At 38.5% G+C, this 17979-nt stretch overlaps 2 protein-coding genes across 4 annotated transcripts in view; one reads left to right on the top strand and one right to left on the bottom strand.

Moving 5' to 3' along the window:
- The window catches only part of ANLN (anillin, actin binding protein), a gene marked incomplete at both ends in the record, with an annotated part of 48428 nt that extends 38390 nt beyond the window's left edge, over nt 1-10038 (bottom strand). For all 3 annotated transcript variants that reach the window (XM_079711757.1, XM_079711758.1, XM_079711759.1), the window contains 3 exons: nt 2166-2489; nt 3738-3891; nt 10021-10038. In XM_079711757.1, coding sequence (XP_079567883.1) covers nt 2166-2489; nt 3738-3891; nt 10021-10038 — 496 coding nt within the window. The remainder of the gene's footprint in view (nt 1-2165; nt 2490-3737; nt 3892-10020) is intronic.
- The window catches only part of MATCAP2 (microtubule associated tyrosine carboxypeptidase 2), a gene marked incomplete at its 5' end in the record, with an annotated part of 88843 nt that continues 80854 nt past the window's right edge, over nt 9991-17979 (top strand). The window contains 2 exons of the mRNA XM_079711760.1: nt 9991-10107; nt 15539-15608. Of these exons, the coding sequence (XP_079567886.1) occupies nt 9991-10107; nt 15539-15608 (187 nt within the window). The remainder of the gene's footprint in view (nt 10108-15538; nt 15609-17979) is intronic.

Here is a 17979-nt window from a genome sequence, read left to right as displayed (position 1 = left end):
TTTAGGAATGGGCTTAATAGACCTCTAGCTCCTCTAACTATTCTGAAAGAAAGCCTTCAGATAAATTATATTTTAGAATAATCCCTCAAACCTTTAATTGGCTATACCCACAGTCCTGTATAGTACTCACTAAATCATTCATCACAAACACTTTATTCATAAGTTTCAATGCTTAAAATTAGACAGGCTATGATGCCTTAATGAGATTTATTTTCAAGGTCGAGGTGGACATTTGTTAACATTTGCTTTCAACATGTTAGAAATCACTGCTGCAAAGCTTCCTTCTCTAGAATGTTTAGGGCCTTGGTTGTATTCTTGATCATGCCCTAAATCACAACACTCTTTCTTTTTTTTTAAAAGGAAAATCTCCAGTCCTCTGCCCATAGATATTTCCTACAAAACAGAAATGGAACATTCTTCTATTCAGGCACATTTACTGGTTAGCCTCCTCAGACATTATAAAGAAGCATGGTTAACCCCACCCACTACTAAAATAAATAGTTATAATTTACAACGTGGACTATCAGCACCCTGTTAACACACCCCAAAACATCAGGCAGGTCATAAAAGTTGAGCCCTAGTCAGACAACTGGGGTTTGAATTTTAGCTGCTACTGACTGTGGGCAGGTGACTTAGTCTCTCTGAACCCAGTCTTCTCTTCTACAACATGAAGAAAAAGTAGTATGTATGTCATAAGATTGTTGTAAGAATTAAATGCTATATTACATTAGAATTTTGAAATATTTAGAATGCCTAGCATTTCACACAGTAAGTGTTTGCTCTTGAGATTATCATCACTGCTAGAAGGGATCATCTTAAATGTTTTTCTATCCAATACTTATCAAAATTTCAGTTAAAAGAATTGATATTTATGGAAGACTGCCTGCAATATATGTAGCCCATCCATTTCCTCAGATCACTTGGTCTTAATTCTGGCTATGTGTCAGAATTACCTACAGAGCTTTAAAAAAAGAGAAAGGAAGGAAGGAAGGAAGGAAGAAAGGAAGGGAGAGAGAGAGGGAGAGAGGGAGGGAGGGAGGGAGGGAGGAAGGAAGGAAGGAGGGAAGGGATAAAAAGCAAATTTCAGGGTTCCACCGCACTCCTGAGATTCCAATCCAGTGGTCTGAATGATTCTGATACATAGGAGCTGGGCTGAAAGCCAAAGCTTGAGGAACGCTTCCTCGGGTAAGGCCCAGTCATCACCGAGCTGTCTACCTGCACTGTGTTGGCTCACTTTAGAACTGCATTTACTGAACTGAGCCTGGAGCCAGCTATCTGCCTACCTTGAGAAATCTTACACCTTCACTAGCTCCCACAGTTATCTTTAGGACCCAGGGAAGAAAGTTCTCTTAGGTCTTAGTGCCAACCATGGCTCTGTTTTTTTGTTTTTTGTTTTTTGTTTTTAAATAAACATTAGTCATGTAATTGATAGCATTTCACCTCTCTGCATTGGCTGCTAGCAAGTTCAGAACCATCTCTAGCAAGTGAGGAGAACCTTAAGGCCTGTATTTAATAAAGTAACTTTACCCTTCACTTTGTTTTTCCTTCTCTTCACCTTGATTTCTTCATTTTTCCCATTTTTAATATAGGTATTTTTGTAAGTCATCCCAAGGCTTTTTTTGTAACGAGGTAGGAGTAAGCTCTCCATCAGATTATGGACCCATGAAAGGCAAAGGTCAGGTCACTTTATCTGTCTCTGGCATCTTAGCATGAAAACATGCTTTGCAGGTGCTTGAGAAATGTTTTCTGAAGTTTTCTTTCTCCCCTATTGAACAGCATTGCATACCTTAGTCACTCAAGTTTATTTAATTAGTGAATCCACGAAATAGGATTTCTTGAATACAGAGCTGAAGGGCAGGAATGCTGATAATGCCAAGAGTATAGTTTATTCTCTCCTGTTTTTATTGCAAATATAAGATGGTTCCGCTACAAGATCAGGGTTCTGTGAACCAGTCTAAGAACCTCATCATCATCTACTTCGATGAGAACACAACCAACTGATAAATATACACTGATATACAAACCATTTGCAAGCAATGGATACTCAGGATATAGATCAAAAGCATTTACCTTTCATGTGTTAACTGATACATAAAATTTTCAACATACCAAGTTGAATCGTACTGACACAGATTTAAGAATCACACCATTCACATAGTTTATACCTGTCATATCATCATTATCCCAGTGACGTCGCTGCTCAGCCAGCTTTTGCATTCGTGTTCTGACTGAGGAGGCTGCAGTTCCTTCCAATCTTGAGTTTAGCCCTCTCCTCACTCCCAGCAGCGATGCCGGGGTGGCCACGGAATCACTGACACCAGCTGGCATTTGTGGTGCTTGTGGCTGCGCCTGAGGAGACATAGGACTTGGAGAACAAGGTTTTGCAGAAGCTGATGCAACCGGTTTTTCATTTTCCAAGTTAGAAACTTCTACTTCAGTGTTGTCAGAACAGCGTTTTTTTGATGGTGATGGTTTTGTGCAAGATTTCTCTAGATTAAAAAGGACAAAAAAAAAATAAATAAAAATTCTGTAATTCCTCACAGCATGAAAAACTTACAGTAGGTACAAATTAATAAAACACTGTCTCTCTGTTCCTTTAAATGATTTTACTCACAAGAAATACGTAAAATTCTACTTTCTTACGGTAACTTAGAAATCTGATATAAGAGATTTCTCTTTAAACAAACATATAATTTATGGTTTAAAAAACCTTAATGAAAAAAATCTTCAAATAACATCCTCAAGAGATATGCATAATATTCTATGTGGTCTTAAGACACTAGGAAATAAAAAGTGCACACACACAGAATAAACAAATATTCTAAGGGATTTTAAAGATCATACAGCCCAATCACCACATTTTTAAATAAGAAAAATCAGGTCCAGAGAAATCAAGTTACCTGCTTAAAGTGACATAGCTGAGCTAAGGGTAGATACAAGCTTTCTGCTTTTAAAAACAATCTTTCATGAACAATAGTAAGCAAGGGTAGAAGGGCACCTGGCTTGAGGTTTAGGAGGCAGAGAACCAAAAAATGACTGAATTATCTGGTCAATACCAAACAAATTCACTGGCACAAGTGTTTAGCAATATTTTACATTTTAAACTTCCACGAACACCTATAAAATAAATTTAAAATTCCTAAAAGAAAAAGGAGCTATTCAAACACAAGGCATATAATTGTTACCCAAGAATGAGTTTTAATATATCTCCTGGAAAACTAATACTTTAAAAGGTAGGAATGTAAATTCCATAAGAGGTCAGTTTCATTGGCTGTCTAACCAAGTGCTCTTGTTCTGGTAGTAACCGAAGTATGATTAGTGGGAAGTTATGATTGCCCTCATAAACATGAATCTAATTAAATGTACAGCATGAAAAATTCCAGTCTTCTGCAATTCATTTAAGGGTATATTTTCAACGAACTTATCTAATCATTTTTTGGATGTGTTCCTATTTAACATGCTTCACTATCTGGAAGTAAAGAATTGTTCGAGTTTACATTACTTATAACAGTAAACCTTTCCATGTAAGCATCAAAACACAGTTCCAACCACTAGTTTTCAAGTACATAGTACTCAATATTTGATTGCATAAACCCATCAAAAGGCTGATCTTTCTCCCAGAGGCTATTCCATCTGTCTCCCAAAGACCTTGGTTCTTCTGCATGAACAATAAAATGCTTGGCGCTTATCTCCTTTTAAAAAATGCCAAGTTTACTTTTCCCCACAAAGCCTTTTACCTTCACCATCAGACAGGGGCTGCTGGTTACTTGCTTCTGAAAGCGGCTCCCTGACTCGCTTGGCGTGAATCGCAGACCTTGCTGCTGGGGTGGGCCGCTCAGCCATTTTCCTCTGAAGATTCTCGCGTCTGGCACGGGTTCGTTCAAGCAGTTTCTATGTATATCAGAGCGTTAAAACACAAGTTTCGTCAAAGGTTCAGAACACTTCAGGTATCTTCTAAAATCACTAATTGCCATCATGTACGATAACAGTTAAATACATTTCAAAAGTGAAATGCTAAGTAATTAAGTCAAGATTCACCAAATGAACACCCCCATGTCAAAATTTAATTACAGACGTAATATGAACATTAAAGGGGGAATAAAATGTGTTAAGTTAGTTGTATGAGATTTTAAATGGCCACAAATTTTTTTCTGCTACCATCAAAAGCTACTTGAATTGGGATGGCCTTATGATTCACTTTGACCATTAAAACGCAGCAGAAGTGATACTGTGTATGTGACTTCCAGTCCCAGGCCTCAAGAGGTCTTGCAGTTTCTCCTCTCACTCTCTTGGAACACTGCCTCCACAAGAAGAAGCCCAGGTTAAGCCTGCTAGACACACGGCCCAGCTGACAGCCAGCATCAACCACCAGACCTGAGAGGAAGGTTATTTTAGACCATCCAGTCCCAGATAATTTGTATATCACAGCAGACTCCTATACGACTGCAGGGGACACCAGAAGTCCAGCCCAGCTGAGCCCAAATGCTAAGCCATTGAATCAGGGAAAATAACGTGGTGGTTGTTGTAACCACTATGGTAGGCAGAGTAATGGTCCCCCAAAGTTGTTCATTGTCCTAATCCCAAGAACCTGTGAATATGTTACCTTACATGGCAAAAGAGACTTTGCTGACGTGATTAAATGAATGACCTTGAGATGGAGAGATTATCCTGGATTTTCTGGGTGGGCCTCAAAAGGGCAATTGTCCTTATGAGGGAAGAGAGGCCCAGAAGCTCAGAGTCAGAGAAGATGTGACAAGGGAAGCAGAGGTCAGAGTGATGGACATTTTTTGGCCACGGGCCAAAAAACGCAGGCGGCCTCTATCAGCTGGAAAAGGCGAGGAAACAGATTCTCCCTAGAGCGTCCAAAAGGAACACAATCCTGTTAACACTTTGATTTGAACCCAGCAAAACCTATCAGACTTCTGACCTACAGAAGATAATTAATATGTGTGATGTTAAGCCAGTAAATTTGTAATAATTTGTTGTAGCAGCAAAACTAATACAACCACTAAGATTTGGGGTGATGGCATGAGATAACTGGCATAATAGTCCTTTGAAGACATAAGACACTTCCTAAGAGGAAAATAAATAAGCCTAAATAATCTTATGTTTTATTTAATTAAATATCAATATATAATAAAATAGTTTTAAGTTTAAATCTTAGCCATTCCATAGAATCGTGAATACTACTCTTTTCTAACCCCAATGTGTGCTCCTAATTCGAATCAGTGTAGTATAGCAAACACAAGACCCTGTAAAACAATTCATTCTCTTTCAAATGAACACAACCAAAGGAGGCATGCAGATTACTGGCTGGAGTTTACAGACTGCCCTGCAAACACAGATATAGCAGTTAGTGCAGACTAAGGAATTAAACTCCATCTGACCTTTTTAGTTGCTTAATTAAAACAGAATAATAATTTTTTTAATCCTTCTGAGTATGCAAAAGAAGCATGAGCTAAATTTGGAAGAAGGCACAGCTCTCTACTTAGGAATGATTTCTCATTGAAAGAAGTAACACTAAACCTAAATGCTATGTCACTGAAACAGTAATTTATGAGCCAAATGCCTTCCAAAACACAAGACCTTCACCCTTTAAATAAAAGTCTTCAACAAACTCAAAAGTGATAGTATTACACAAATTCATATATGTCTGATAATTTCCCCCACAATAAAATATATCACTCCCAAGATACAAAACTAGACTAACTATATTCATTCATGGACACGCCCACATTCCATTCTGGTCAGTTAGAATACTTATGAGTCCGTATATCTTCGGTTACTATGAGTAATCGGTCACAGAAGAATGTGGTTTTGCCATTCAAATATACACAAGTGTTCTTTTGCTACATTAGATTCAAAAATTTCAAGATTAAAACATATTAAAGTAGATAAGCAAAAAAGTTCCCTAATCTGTAAAATAAAACTAATAAACACCAAAGACTATTAATGTAAAGAAATGATGTATCTAAAATACATAAACTCAACAGCTCAATAAATGTAAGTCTCCCTTCCTTATAAAAGTGTGACAGGAATTTAAGGGATCTTTTATTTATAAGGTACATTCCTTCAAATATCACACTTCCTTCTTCAAATAACAGAGGCATTAAAAAAAATAAAACACTGCAATTACTAACATAATCAGGAAGGTATTCCACATGGATGAATCTAAGATAACTGAAGCATATAGTCCTAAAGCAATTTCTGCCCCATATCCCTCAAACTATTTCTGACAGAAATTTTTTCTAGGAGATACTACTGATTTTCTTGCCTTCTTAAACAAAGTAGACTCAATAATAATTAACTTATTATTTTCAAAATGCTGTAGCAGCATTCTTTCCCAGGTCATCATAGAGATTTCGCTTAGTTCTGGAAAATTAGAGAAACTCTATCTAAAACAGTGATAGCATGTATGTCTATTTATATCACAAGAAAAGATGCTTTATGTATTTTAATTGTAGCTTTTTCTCTTTTAAGGTTCCTACATAGAAAGCTCTGACTTGGCACACCTAGCTCTGGGTTTCTCTGTGCTAGTCTTGGAGTGGGATGACCATCACTCGTGAGCAGATCTTCACACTAAGAGGCTAATACTGATATCATGAGTAGTAAGTTGATGGTTTTAAATCCACCTAACAACAATTACAACAATCACTAATGCTTATACAGGACTTAATATAAAGTACTTTCAGTGTCGGCACGCACTAACTCATTTCATCTTCAAACTATGATTTGTTAAAATTCTGTTTTTACTACTGTTTTACAGATGAAGAAACTCAGGCAGGGGTTAAATAACAAGCCACAGGTCACACAGTTAAAAAGTGTCAAGGCAGGGACTTCCCTGGTGGCGCAGTGGTCAAAAATTCATCTGCCAATGCAGGGGACACGGGTTCAAGCCCTGGTCCAGGAAGATCCCATATGCCGCAGAGCAACTAAGCCCACGAACCACAACTACTGAGCCCACGAGCCACAACTACTAAGCCCGTGTGCCTAGAGCCTGTGCTCTGCAACAAGAGAAGCTACCACTGGCTGCAACTAGAGAAAGCCAGCGTGCAGCAAGAAAAGACCCAACATGGACAAAAATTTAAAAAAACAAACAAACAGTGGCAAGCCAAGATTCAGAACCAGGCTCCAGAGCCTGGACTCTTAACTACTTTGCTATAAACTATCTTTTGACTAAATCCAATTGCTCTTTTAAAGAACTTATCATCCGCAAAACTAACCAAATTCATACAATCAATATAACTTTTTTAATACTATCTGCTGATCATAATAATAAACGTGTATCTTAACTGTTTGTTCATCCATAAATCAAGATGGATTCTTTATCTCCAGTTGGTCCATGAAGAACATTAGGAAGACATGGTCCTGTGGACCCTGTCTAGATGCTGATTCAAACAAACTGCAAAAACATAAGACACTTAAGGAAACCTGGACACTTACAGTGTTTAATGATATTAAGGAAATGCTGTTGATTTTTTAGGTGTGATAGTAGCATTATGATTTTTTTAAAGTCTTTATTGTTCAGTGATAAATACTTAAGTGCTTACATATAAAATTATATGATCTCTAGAATTTGCTTCCAAATAATTCAGAGGGAGGGATTAGAAGAGGATACAGTAAAACAGTATGGCCACGTGTTGCTGGGTGGTGGATGCATTATATTTGAAATCTTCTACAACAGAGAAAACAATATTGCTAAAATGTCCTAACAGTTACTGTTGTATATAATTATTTGCCTGTAAAATAATTTGCACTGAATGGCTCTCTTCCGTATCAGTTCAGCAGAACATTATTGGATGTGCTTGATGTTAGGGAAACATCTCTCTGAATAGGAAACAACAGTCCTACTTCAAGACACTTACATTCTAACAGAAAACATGTTCAACGGGTAAATAAATGCAAGTGAGATGGGTACTGTGAAAAGTGATCTCCCCTCTGAAGAAGGGGAATCAAACTGTGAGCTGCAGGTTGAAACAGAGCTTGCCAGGCAGAAGAGGCAGGGAGAGGAAGAGTGTGCCAGACAGCACTAGTGACAGCAGGGAAGAGAACCACTGCACAACAGCCTTGTCTGAGGAAACAAGAGTTTAGGATAGTTGTAGCCTTTCTCAACTAGAGTTAACGAGAGAATTAATCCCTAACGCCCTGGCATTAATGTAATGAATTAACATCTCTCCTATGCCTGTAGGGTGGTCTGGTTAAGAATCACCCTTGGGAAAACTGAGAAAACAGTTCTCTCAAATAATTTTCCCTGTTCTATGGTTCTGATAAGGAACTCTGGTTGAGAAAGTCATTTTAACTGACTTCCAATTTTTTTTTCAGACAAGGAACTGTACCAGTTAGTTTCACTGTGCAAAAATGTTATGAATGCTATAATTAAGCACCTAATCTTTGGAACCAATTCAAATTGTTCACTCATTACCAATTAAGGAAAAGATGTCAAAGCTGTTTATTCCAACTGCAACCGATCTAACTTTTCATAACATAAACCATACATATTTCTGAGCACACTCTAAAATGAAAAGTTTCTTTTAGAGAAAAGTTTCTTTCAGCTGAGATTTGTACTAGCTTCAGAATAACATTTTTAAGTAAAACAAAGTACAATTTTCAGCCAACTTTCAAAATGCTTTGTCCTGTCAGTCACCTAGGAGAATGAAAATATTCAGAACACACAGGGCTAATATTTTAAGGAATCCTATTCTAAGTTGGAACATAATGTATCCTTTTTAACTTCAATGTAAGTGAAAAATATGTAGTGCACGACCAGCTCTATTCTTTAAAGCTAATACAAAAATGTGTTCAGGATTTTTCTGTTAGAATTAAGGTTAAGGTTAAGGTTAACGAATTGATGTGTTTTCCCCCAGAGATGATTGAGAATTTGTAAACAAAAATAAACACTGTTGTGTTTGAACCCAAGTAAACTCTAATTGTTGAAACTTTTAATATCTTAGGATTGTAAGTACATCTCAAAAAAAAAAAGTATTACCACTTTCCATTCAATTTTTCAATCTAGTGCAGAGACATTTTTAGGCTCACTTTGAACAACTGTTATTTTTTTAGCTGAAACTTGCACAACAACCTAAAAAATGAGGAACTGTCCTGGAAGAAAAGGGAGTGGAAATTCCTGAGTGTGTCAAAGTACCTTGTCAACAAGAAGCCAAAGCTAGACAAATAATCGACACAATAACGATGTAATTAATCCATATTTAATTTCCAAAGAACAAAAGATGAGTGAAGTATTGCTGTAGTGGTATGCTCCATAAACATACCCAAAAAGGTTTATTTCTTTACTATTTTTTTTAAATCGTGGGCTATTAATTTTGGTTTGTACGTATTCGGCTAACACTGTTTCCTTTCAATTTGTATCAATCTCAGGTATGAATCTTCTTTGCTAGTTAGCTGAGCAATAGAATCTGAAGAACTACTGACTTTATAAGAACGGATGCAATGGTTTCAGGCACCGGCTTATTTTAACGTTTTGCTGTCACTTCGTTCACAGAATCCTTAAATGCACGGTTCCTCTGAGGGCCACACGAACCCTGCAAATCACATTCCATTCCATTCCCGGGCGGCGGCTGCACACACAGCACTGAGTCACTCGGACACCGGACTCCACCTTGCAAGTTATCCCGGCTTTTACTTCCAGCGGGATCTTTTGGTCAGGCCCCCACCTCACCCTCGCAAGGGACAGCGATCCACTCCAGAGAGGGATATAATAACCGGGGCTGACAGGAGGTTTTTTCACTACTGTTACTGAGGACAAACTCAAAGCTTCCCCCCCCACCCCCCAGAGCTTCATCTACAGGATAAGAACAAGAAAACCGCAGAAGAACTGCAGCCGCAGAGCAGAGATAACCGGCGGCCCCCTCCTGGCTTCCCCAGTCCGACACCCGCACGCACCCTCTGCGCACGCGCGCGCACGCGCTCTCCGCCCGGTGGGTCCGAAGGTAGACAGAAGGTGGGAAGGGAGGGTGGGGGCCGAGAGGGGTCATGGCTGGCTCTGCCCGCAAGTTTTCTCACCTCGGTAAATGGGTCCATCGCCCCGGGCTTCGCGTGTCGATTGCGAGACGACCGAAACGGTGGTTCAAATTCGGAAAAAGAAAAGAAGTGAGTGCCGGCTCAGTGTGTCACTTGGAGAAAACAAGAAGTCCGGGGCAGGGGAACTCTTCCAACCTACTCTCCTCTTCCCCACAGCCTCCAGTGTCACGCTCGGCCTTCTGCTGCGGTTCAAATTTGAATTTCAGCGCCGGGAGCCGCGCGCATGCGCGCGGGGCGGGGCGGGGGCAGGACACGCCTCTCCCCGCACCGGCGCTGGATCACTTAGCCTTACCCGGGCTGGGAGGATCCCAAGGGTGGCTTAGCCTTCTCAGTGATAGTCCACCCCTGGCGGCGGAGATGCGGAGGTAGGTGCTGCGCTCGGCCCTTCAACTGCCTCCCGGCTCGAAGCCCCACCCAAAACGCTCGCACACCCCAGCCTGTTTAAGGAGGTCCCTTCGCGCCTGTGCTTGGGCGTTTCCGCTTTCCTTCATTCCTAAATTTAGGATTAAGGGCCCTTCTGTTTGAAATCCCACTGGACCATAGACCTGACATAGCTTTCTGTCCACCTGCCCGCCCGCCCCTACTTCACTCCAAGGGGGACTCAGGCTTGGCCTTCTTGAGGGCCAAGAAGGACACTTGCGGCTAATGACCAGTTAGCCACCTTGGGCACTGGCCTTTCTCATTGGGAAAATAAGGTTAACATTAACAGACCGTGTGTAAAGAGTTTATACACGAAACTCCTGTCGTTCCTTTTTATTTTAATCCCATCAAACTGCATGCAGTGTTAGAGCTGAGAAGCTACCCACTTTAATCCTCCCTTTTACAGCTAAGAGAAGGGAGACCCTGAGACATTAAGTGATTGGTCCAGGAGAAATGAAAATCCCATTCTCAGCTCATAGTCTGCTTTCCACCGCTGACTCACGCTGTATTTCATGATTATTCTCTGTAGATTACTGAGAATTGTAAAGTACGTTTTATAGTTACTGTATCAGATTCATTTCTTATTTAGTAAGTCTGTACTAGGGCTTGTTATAAAGACAACAAACAGGTTTGGACTTCTTCATCTGTAACAGAGAGTAGATTGCTGAGTGACTGCCCAACGGCTGAACAGGCCAAAACTATTTCTCCTAAGTAAGAAGTTTCGGTGTATTTAATAACGTTTCCATCTTAGCAGTCAGTAAACATTACAAAAAGTATTTCACTAATAATATCTCTAATTTGAATTTTGGTGCTTTCCATACGTTGTAATGGAAAGAATTCTGAGTGTAGGATAAGAAGAAATTCCTTGAGGTCTTGGCTCCACCAAGACCATGTGACCTTAGGTTTTAGGCAAATCATTTAACTCAGTATTTCTTAGACCTTTCTGGGGAGTCATAGTCTCCTTTGAAAGTACAATTAAAGCTGAAAAATGCCCACTCAATCACAAAATGTTTAAGATATGATCCCATGAAGTTCATGGTCACCAGTTTAGCCTCTTTGGTTCTTAGTTTACTCATCGGTAAAACAGGAATAATCAGCTGCCCTGCCAGTCCTCAGAGTTGTTAGGAGGATCAGGTGAAAAATTAAAAGAGATCCAAAAGTATTCTGTAATAAGTAATAAGCCCCTATCCAAGTGTTTGCTGTATCAAATTATTAATATTTAACTCAAAATATGCTACTTATGAACCAAAGAGAAAAGCCGCTTGAATTTTTTTTCCAGTGCTGGACCAGAAAGTGGTGGGTGTATTGAGGAGTGCGGGTTTAGGAGGAAGTTTATGCGACATTGGAAAATGAGTCAATAGAAATTTGTGAAGCCTTGCGCCTTCCGGCTTTGGCCTCTGTGAGCCTTAGATTCTTTATGACCAGATCCAAGTCAAGACTAAAAGAGATAAATACAGCAAGTCACTCAATATAACTACCCAAAACATTTAGTTTATCTTTCTTCGCAATACCCCTGTCTTTACCCTGATGATAATAGCAAACCACCACACAATAGCTGAAGTTCGTTAAACACCTACAATGTGCCCGAAGCTGTGCTAGAGACTCAAGTCTACTCTCCTAGAATACTGCAACTGTCTGCTAACAGTTCTCCCTATTTCCCTTCTTACCCTCTGATAGTTCACGCTTCAGTTTATAAGCTAGAATTACTTTTCTCCTCTTGAAAATTGTTATAAAATGTTTCCACTTTACCAAAAAATTAATGAATGGAACAGATAACTGTGTTCCACCTAGCTTAAAAAATATGTAATTTTATAATTGAAGTCTCCTGTGTATTCCTCCTTAATCCCATTCCCCAGGGGTAAAACTATCCTGATTTTCATGTTTATCATTCCCATGAAATGTATGTACTTTTATTACATCTACATATATATCCATATCAATATAGTGTTTTACATACATTTTATTTTTATTGTAAGTAAAAATTTCTGCAGTTGGTTTCTTTTCTGAATATTTTCTTTATGAGATTCATCCTCACTAACAGGTATGGCTGCATTTTATTCATTCTCACTGCTGTATTCTATTGTATTAATATACTTATAATTTATGTATCCATTATCCTGTTAATGGACATTTAGCTCATTTCCAGTTTTTCATTCCAAAGATCCCATGATGCCATGAATATTTTTATGTCTTCTTATACATACATGCAAAACTTTCTCTAGAATAATATACCTAGGAATTAGAGGATCATTTCAATAAATATATTTCAATATTATTGCCAGATATTAAAAATAAATTGCTCTTCAAAAAGGATTGTAACAGTTTATATTCCAGTCAGCTTTAAATGAGCATGCCTGCTACTCTAGTGCCTCCCTAGTACTTGGATACTTTTTAGATTCTGTCATTCTTGTTTGTATGCATTTATCCTATTACTAATGGAAGTGAACATTATTTCATGTGTTTATTGGCCTTTAAGTTTTCATTTTCTGTGAATTTCAAATTCATATCCTTTGCCCATTTTTCTGTGTGGTTGCTTTTTCTTATTGATTTGTAGGCTTTTGTTGTTTGTTTACTATTTTCTGGGAAAATAACTCTTTTTGGTTTTTTGGCTGGCAAATATCTTTTCCTGGTTTATGGTTTGTCTTTTCACTTTAGGATGTCTTGGGTGTACAGGAATGTTTCCTATTAATATAATTAAATATATGTATATTTTCCAGTAGGGTTTGTGCTTTTTATGTCTCAAGAAATCCTTCCCTTTCCCTATCCTGAGGTTGTAAATATATTCTCTCATATTTTCTTCTAAAAAGCATGGGTTTTTCATGGTTTTGTCTTTAAATTATCTGGATTGATCTTGTTTTTTGTTTGGATAACCAGATGTCTTAGCAGCAGTTATTTAATTGTCCATCCTTTCCCCACTGACCTTAATGCCACTTTTGTCATGTACCAACTTCTCCTATATATGTAGATCTATTTAGGAGCTCTTTATTCTGTTCTACTGGTTTATTTGTCTATTCCTCACCCAATATCGAACTGTTTTCATTATGTGTTGATATCTGATAGGGCAAATTAAAAATTGATGTGGTTAATTTTGTCCCCTTATTCTTCCATATAAATTTTGGGGTCAGATTGTCAAGTACCACAAAGGAAAAAAAAATCCTCTTGAGATTTGTAATTGGAATCGTACTGAATTTATCAAATAATTTGGAGGAAAATGACATCTTTGTGATATCAAGCCTTTCCATTCCTGAACATGGATATATCTTCATTAATTTAAGCCTTCTTTAATATCGTCCAAAAATGTTTATAATGTACTTCCATAAAGATCTTTAAACTCTTTAATTTGTTCCTATGTATCTTTTGTGTTGTTATTGCTTTTATAAGTGGTATCTTTTAAATTATATTTTAAAACTCTGTTATTGATATATAGGAACATGATTATTGCAAACCTATTGAGCAATCTTATTAGTTTTAACAATTTATTCATAGAGTGAGAGCTTTTTAAAATGTAAATTGTACGGTGTCAATTTCTTGTTTTGAGCCAGTTTATGTCTTCTGTTGCAATTAGAATAACATCCAAATTCTTTATCATACCTACAGGGCCCTACATGACTTAAACCTTGCCTGCCTCTCCTAGTATCCTAATATTCTCCAGATATCACAGTACTCTCCCTTCTTTTTCCCACTAGTCTCCAGCCTCATAGGACTTTTTTCTAGTCATAAAAATAGGCCAAATTTCTTCCTGCCTCAAGAACTTTCCATCCCCTGCATATTCGTAGATCTACCCATGGCTGGCTGCTCATTAATTGGGTCTAAGCTCAAATGTGCTATCTCCTCAAGAAGACTTGTCTGATCAGGTGGCCACACCCCTCCTCTCTCCCCCCCAAGTCATGTGCTATCCCATTACTCTGTTATATTTTCCTCCTTGCATTTACCACTTACGTGGGATCATTTTAGATATGTGTTTAAGTTTATCATCTACCTCTTCTACTAGCCTGTAAGCGATGGAATGGCAGGGACTTGTTTTGTTGGTAATTGTAACCTAGCAGCTTCAGGGCACACGAGTTCAGTAGATATTTGTTGAATGAATGAATGTAAGATAACTATTGTTCCTTTTTTAGAGATGAAGAAACTGAGATGCAAAGAGGCTAAGTAATTGCTCTAAGTCCATCACCTATAATTTGAACCAGATCTGCCTGACTTCAAATCCTGTTTATGATCTTGATGTTTCAGTTAATTTATTTATTTTGATCACCAAAGACACAATAATGATCTAACTGTGCTCTTGAGCTATATCTAAAGTGCTGAATACATAGCAACCATGTTTTTCTCTTAAAATTGTTTTAAAAAAAAATTTTAACTACTAAGTTAGGAAGGAAAATAAATATATTATATTCATATGATTATTACCAGTTAGTTATACAGTTTGGCCTAACGATGGTAGTATTCTGAAAGTCATCAAAAGTGTCTTCTCTAGTTATTCAAATAAAAACCACGATTTCTCAAGTTATTTAGGTAAAGACCACAGCTTATTATATTAATTTAAGAATAGAATCAAGGCTATGCGCTCTAGAGCCCGCGAGCCACAACTACTGAGCCTATGAGCCACAACTACTGAAGCCCATGTGCCTAGAGCCCATGCTGTGCAACATGAGAAGCCACCGCAATGAGAAGCCCGCTCACTGCAATGAAGAGTAGCCCCCGCTCGCCGCAATTAGAGAAAGCCTGCTCAGCAACAAAGACCCAATGTAGCCAAAAATAAATAAATTATTTATTTATGTATTTATTTTTAAAAAAAGAATAGAATCAAGGCTCTGAAGAAGAGATAACTAGAGATTAAAGGTAGCCCAAGTAAATGAATATTTGCTCCTTCTAAGATCCTTTTCAACAAAGGAAATAGTAATCATGTTTTCACAGATAAAATTGATGGAGGACTGAAAAACACAAAAAGTCAAAAACATTTACTTCAATAAGGACACTCCATATGTTATGTATGTACAGTTAATTTTTCAAAGTATATTCACACACATTCTCATTTCATTCACAAAATAAAACAATTACCTAAATATTCTTATTTTTACAGGAATCAAAAAGGCCAAGATCTAACCATAAGGCAGTGGCAAGAAGGACTAAAGTCAAGTTCTCTACTTCAGGTTATCTGGCTGCAGGGCCACTTCTTTTACACATTCATTATAATGAAGAAATAAGAACTATCAAAAGATGTTATATACGTGTTACTAAAGGGCTATTTTATTTGTTACAGTATCTCCTATTAATGGTCACTAGCATCACATTTTAAAGGTTTTAAACAGTTTTGGTGGTCTTTAGCATCAGATTTTTTTCTTTTCTAAGTTAATCAATGAAAATGTTTCATATTCCAAAGTGAGGAAAAATAGATCATGTGTGTGCTTTCTAACATATTGTATTGTTTCCAAAAACCAATGCAACTACAGTCATATTTCCTTTATTCAATAGAGTATTCTCAAAATGTATACAGCTCTAATCTCCTTTTTACTTTCTCAAGTGGTTAATACGGTATTAAGAGAATTCATATTTAAAGGACCATGGTAAATCCTTTCATAAAGACGAATAATTCTTTTATGTACTTATCGCACTATAATTTACATATGCTATCTTTACTTTTCCATACCTAGATTTCTCAAAGCTATATTCACAGAACCTATTTTTTAATTTTTTAGCAATCCCATATAAAAGAAAAGTAGCTCTTAAATATTAAAAAATAGCAGAAGTCAATGTTTCTTAAACATCAAAATCTCTTTATTGAACATCAAAAATAAATTCTTCTCCTTTTATTTTTTGGCCATGAGGCATGTGGGATCTTAGTTCCCCGACCAGGGGCCAGACCAGGGACCAAACCCGTGCCCCCTGCAGTGGAAAGGAAGAATCTTAACCACCAGACCTCCAGGGAAGTCCCAAAATCTTCCCCTTAAGTTTGAAACAAGAAGGTTCATTGTACTCCACTGACATCTGTCATGAACTTCTTTATCTTTCAAACACTTCAAAAATTTCTCTTCACATACTCTTTCCAGACCTTGGTTCTTCCCCTGGCTCACTAGCCCTTCCAAATGTTGGCGTTCATGACATCTGCTTTCACTCTCTGCCCTGCTTCTCACAGCCTGACACCATCCGCATTCGTCAGCACCATTCATGCCTGGCAGGTACTAGGCCCTCAAGAAATGTTTGCTGATGAATTCTCAGTGACCACAGCCTCCTACGCTCTGATCTCACCATTCCGCAAACCTTCCAACTCTACTGACCTCCTCCTCTCTTCTGCTTGTCCACCACATATATGGCCACACTTGGACGCTAAACACAACCAGGAAGTGCTCCATCTCCAAGATTTCAAATCCCCAAACTGGCTTCTGATTGTAATCTAAAATTCTTATCTTTTCTCTACTGCTGCTCTCGCCTGTTTAACTTGCAAGTCCCCTCTAACCCTAATCTTCAGTTTATTCTCCTTTCCCAACTTTTGGTCAAATTAAAAATGTCATAGTTCATTTGTAGCCATGCCTATGTATTAGCCCTGACTTCCCACCCTGCCCTTTTCTATGAGGCCACATGCTAAGTAGTTCATCTATTCTTAAAAGGTGGCCAAGCAAGTTAAAAAAAAAGGTAGGAGCTGGCAGGGATCCCCTAATTCAGCCCCCTAAAATAGCAGATGAGGAACCAAGAAGATTGTGACTAGTCAGAGATTTCCAGAACCTGTCATTGGCCCTTCCCAGGTCTCTTCCCCAAACACTGCCCAATTTTGATCTTTTCTTGGGCTAGCAATAAGCAGTTCAATGCTCATGATGCTAGGCAGCTGCACCAAGATGCAGCTCCCAGTCAGCCATGTGATCAGGGGGATAAACAATCAAAACCCATACAACCATTCTGTTTTTCATTTCCAGTACAGTACTCAATAAATTACATGAGATATTCATCATTTTATAATAAAATAGACTTTGTGTTATTTTGCCCAACTGTAGCCTCATATAATTGTTCTAAGTATGTTTAAGCTAGGCTAGGCTAAGCTATAATGTTTGGTAGGTTAGGTGCGTTAAATGCTTTTTAGACTTAGGATGGGTTTGTCGGGACATAACCCAATCACAAGTTGAAGAAGATTGTGTGTGTGTGTGTGTGTGTGTGTGTGTGTGTGTGTGTGTGTGTGTGTGTGTGTGTATAACTTTGTTGGCTCCTTTTCCTCTGCCCCAAACTAAGTAACTAAGAACTATAAATTCTACCCTGGGTGCTCTTGTCTATCTACACACCCCCCCCCAGATGATCTCATCAGTTCCACTGACTTAAAATACCATTTGTATAGGGCTTCCCTGGTGGCGCAGTGGTTGAGAGTCCGCCTGCCGATGCAGGGGACATGGGTTCGTGCCCCGGTCCGGGAAGATCCCACATGCCACAGAGCGGCTGGGCCAGTGAGCCATGGCCACTGAGCCTGCGTGTCTGGAGCCTGTGCTCCGCAACGGGAGAGGCCACAACGGTGAGAGGCCCGCGTACCGCAAAAAAAAA

The sequence above is a fragment of the Hyperoodon ampullatus genome, assembly GCF_949752795.1.
Source record: "Hyperoodon ampullatus genome assembly, chromosome: 9".
NCBI classification, from domain to species: Eukaryota; Metazoa; Chordata; class Mammalia; order Artiodactyla; family Ziphiidae; genus Hyperoodon; species Hyperoodon ampullatus.
The sequence above is the reverse complement of the archived record's forward strand: the minus strand, read 5'-3'. Positions and strand labels throughout refer to the sequence as shown.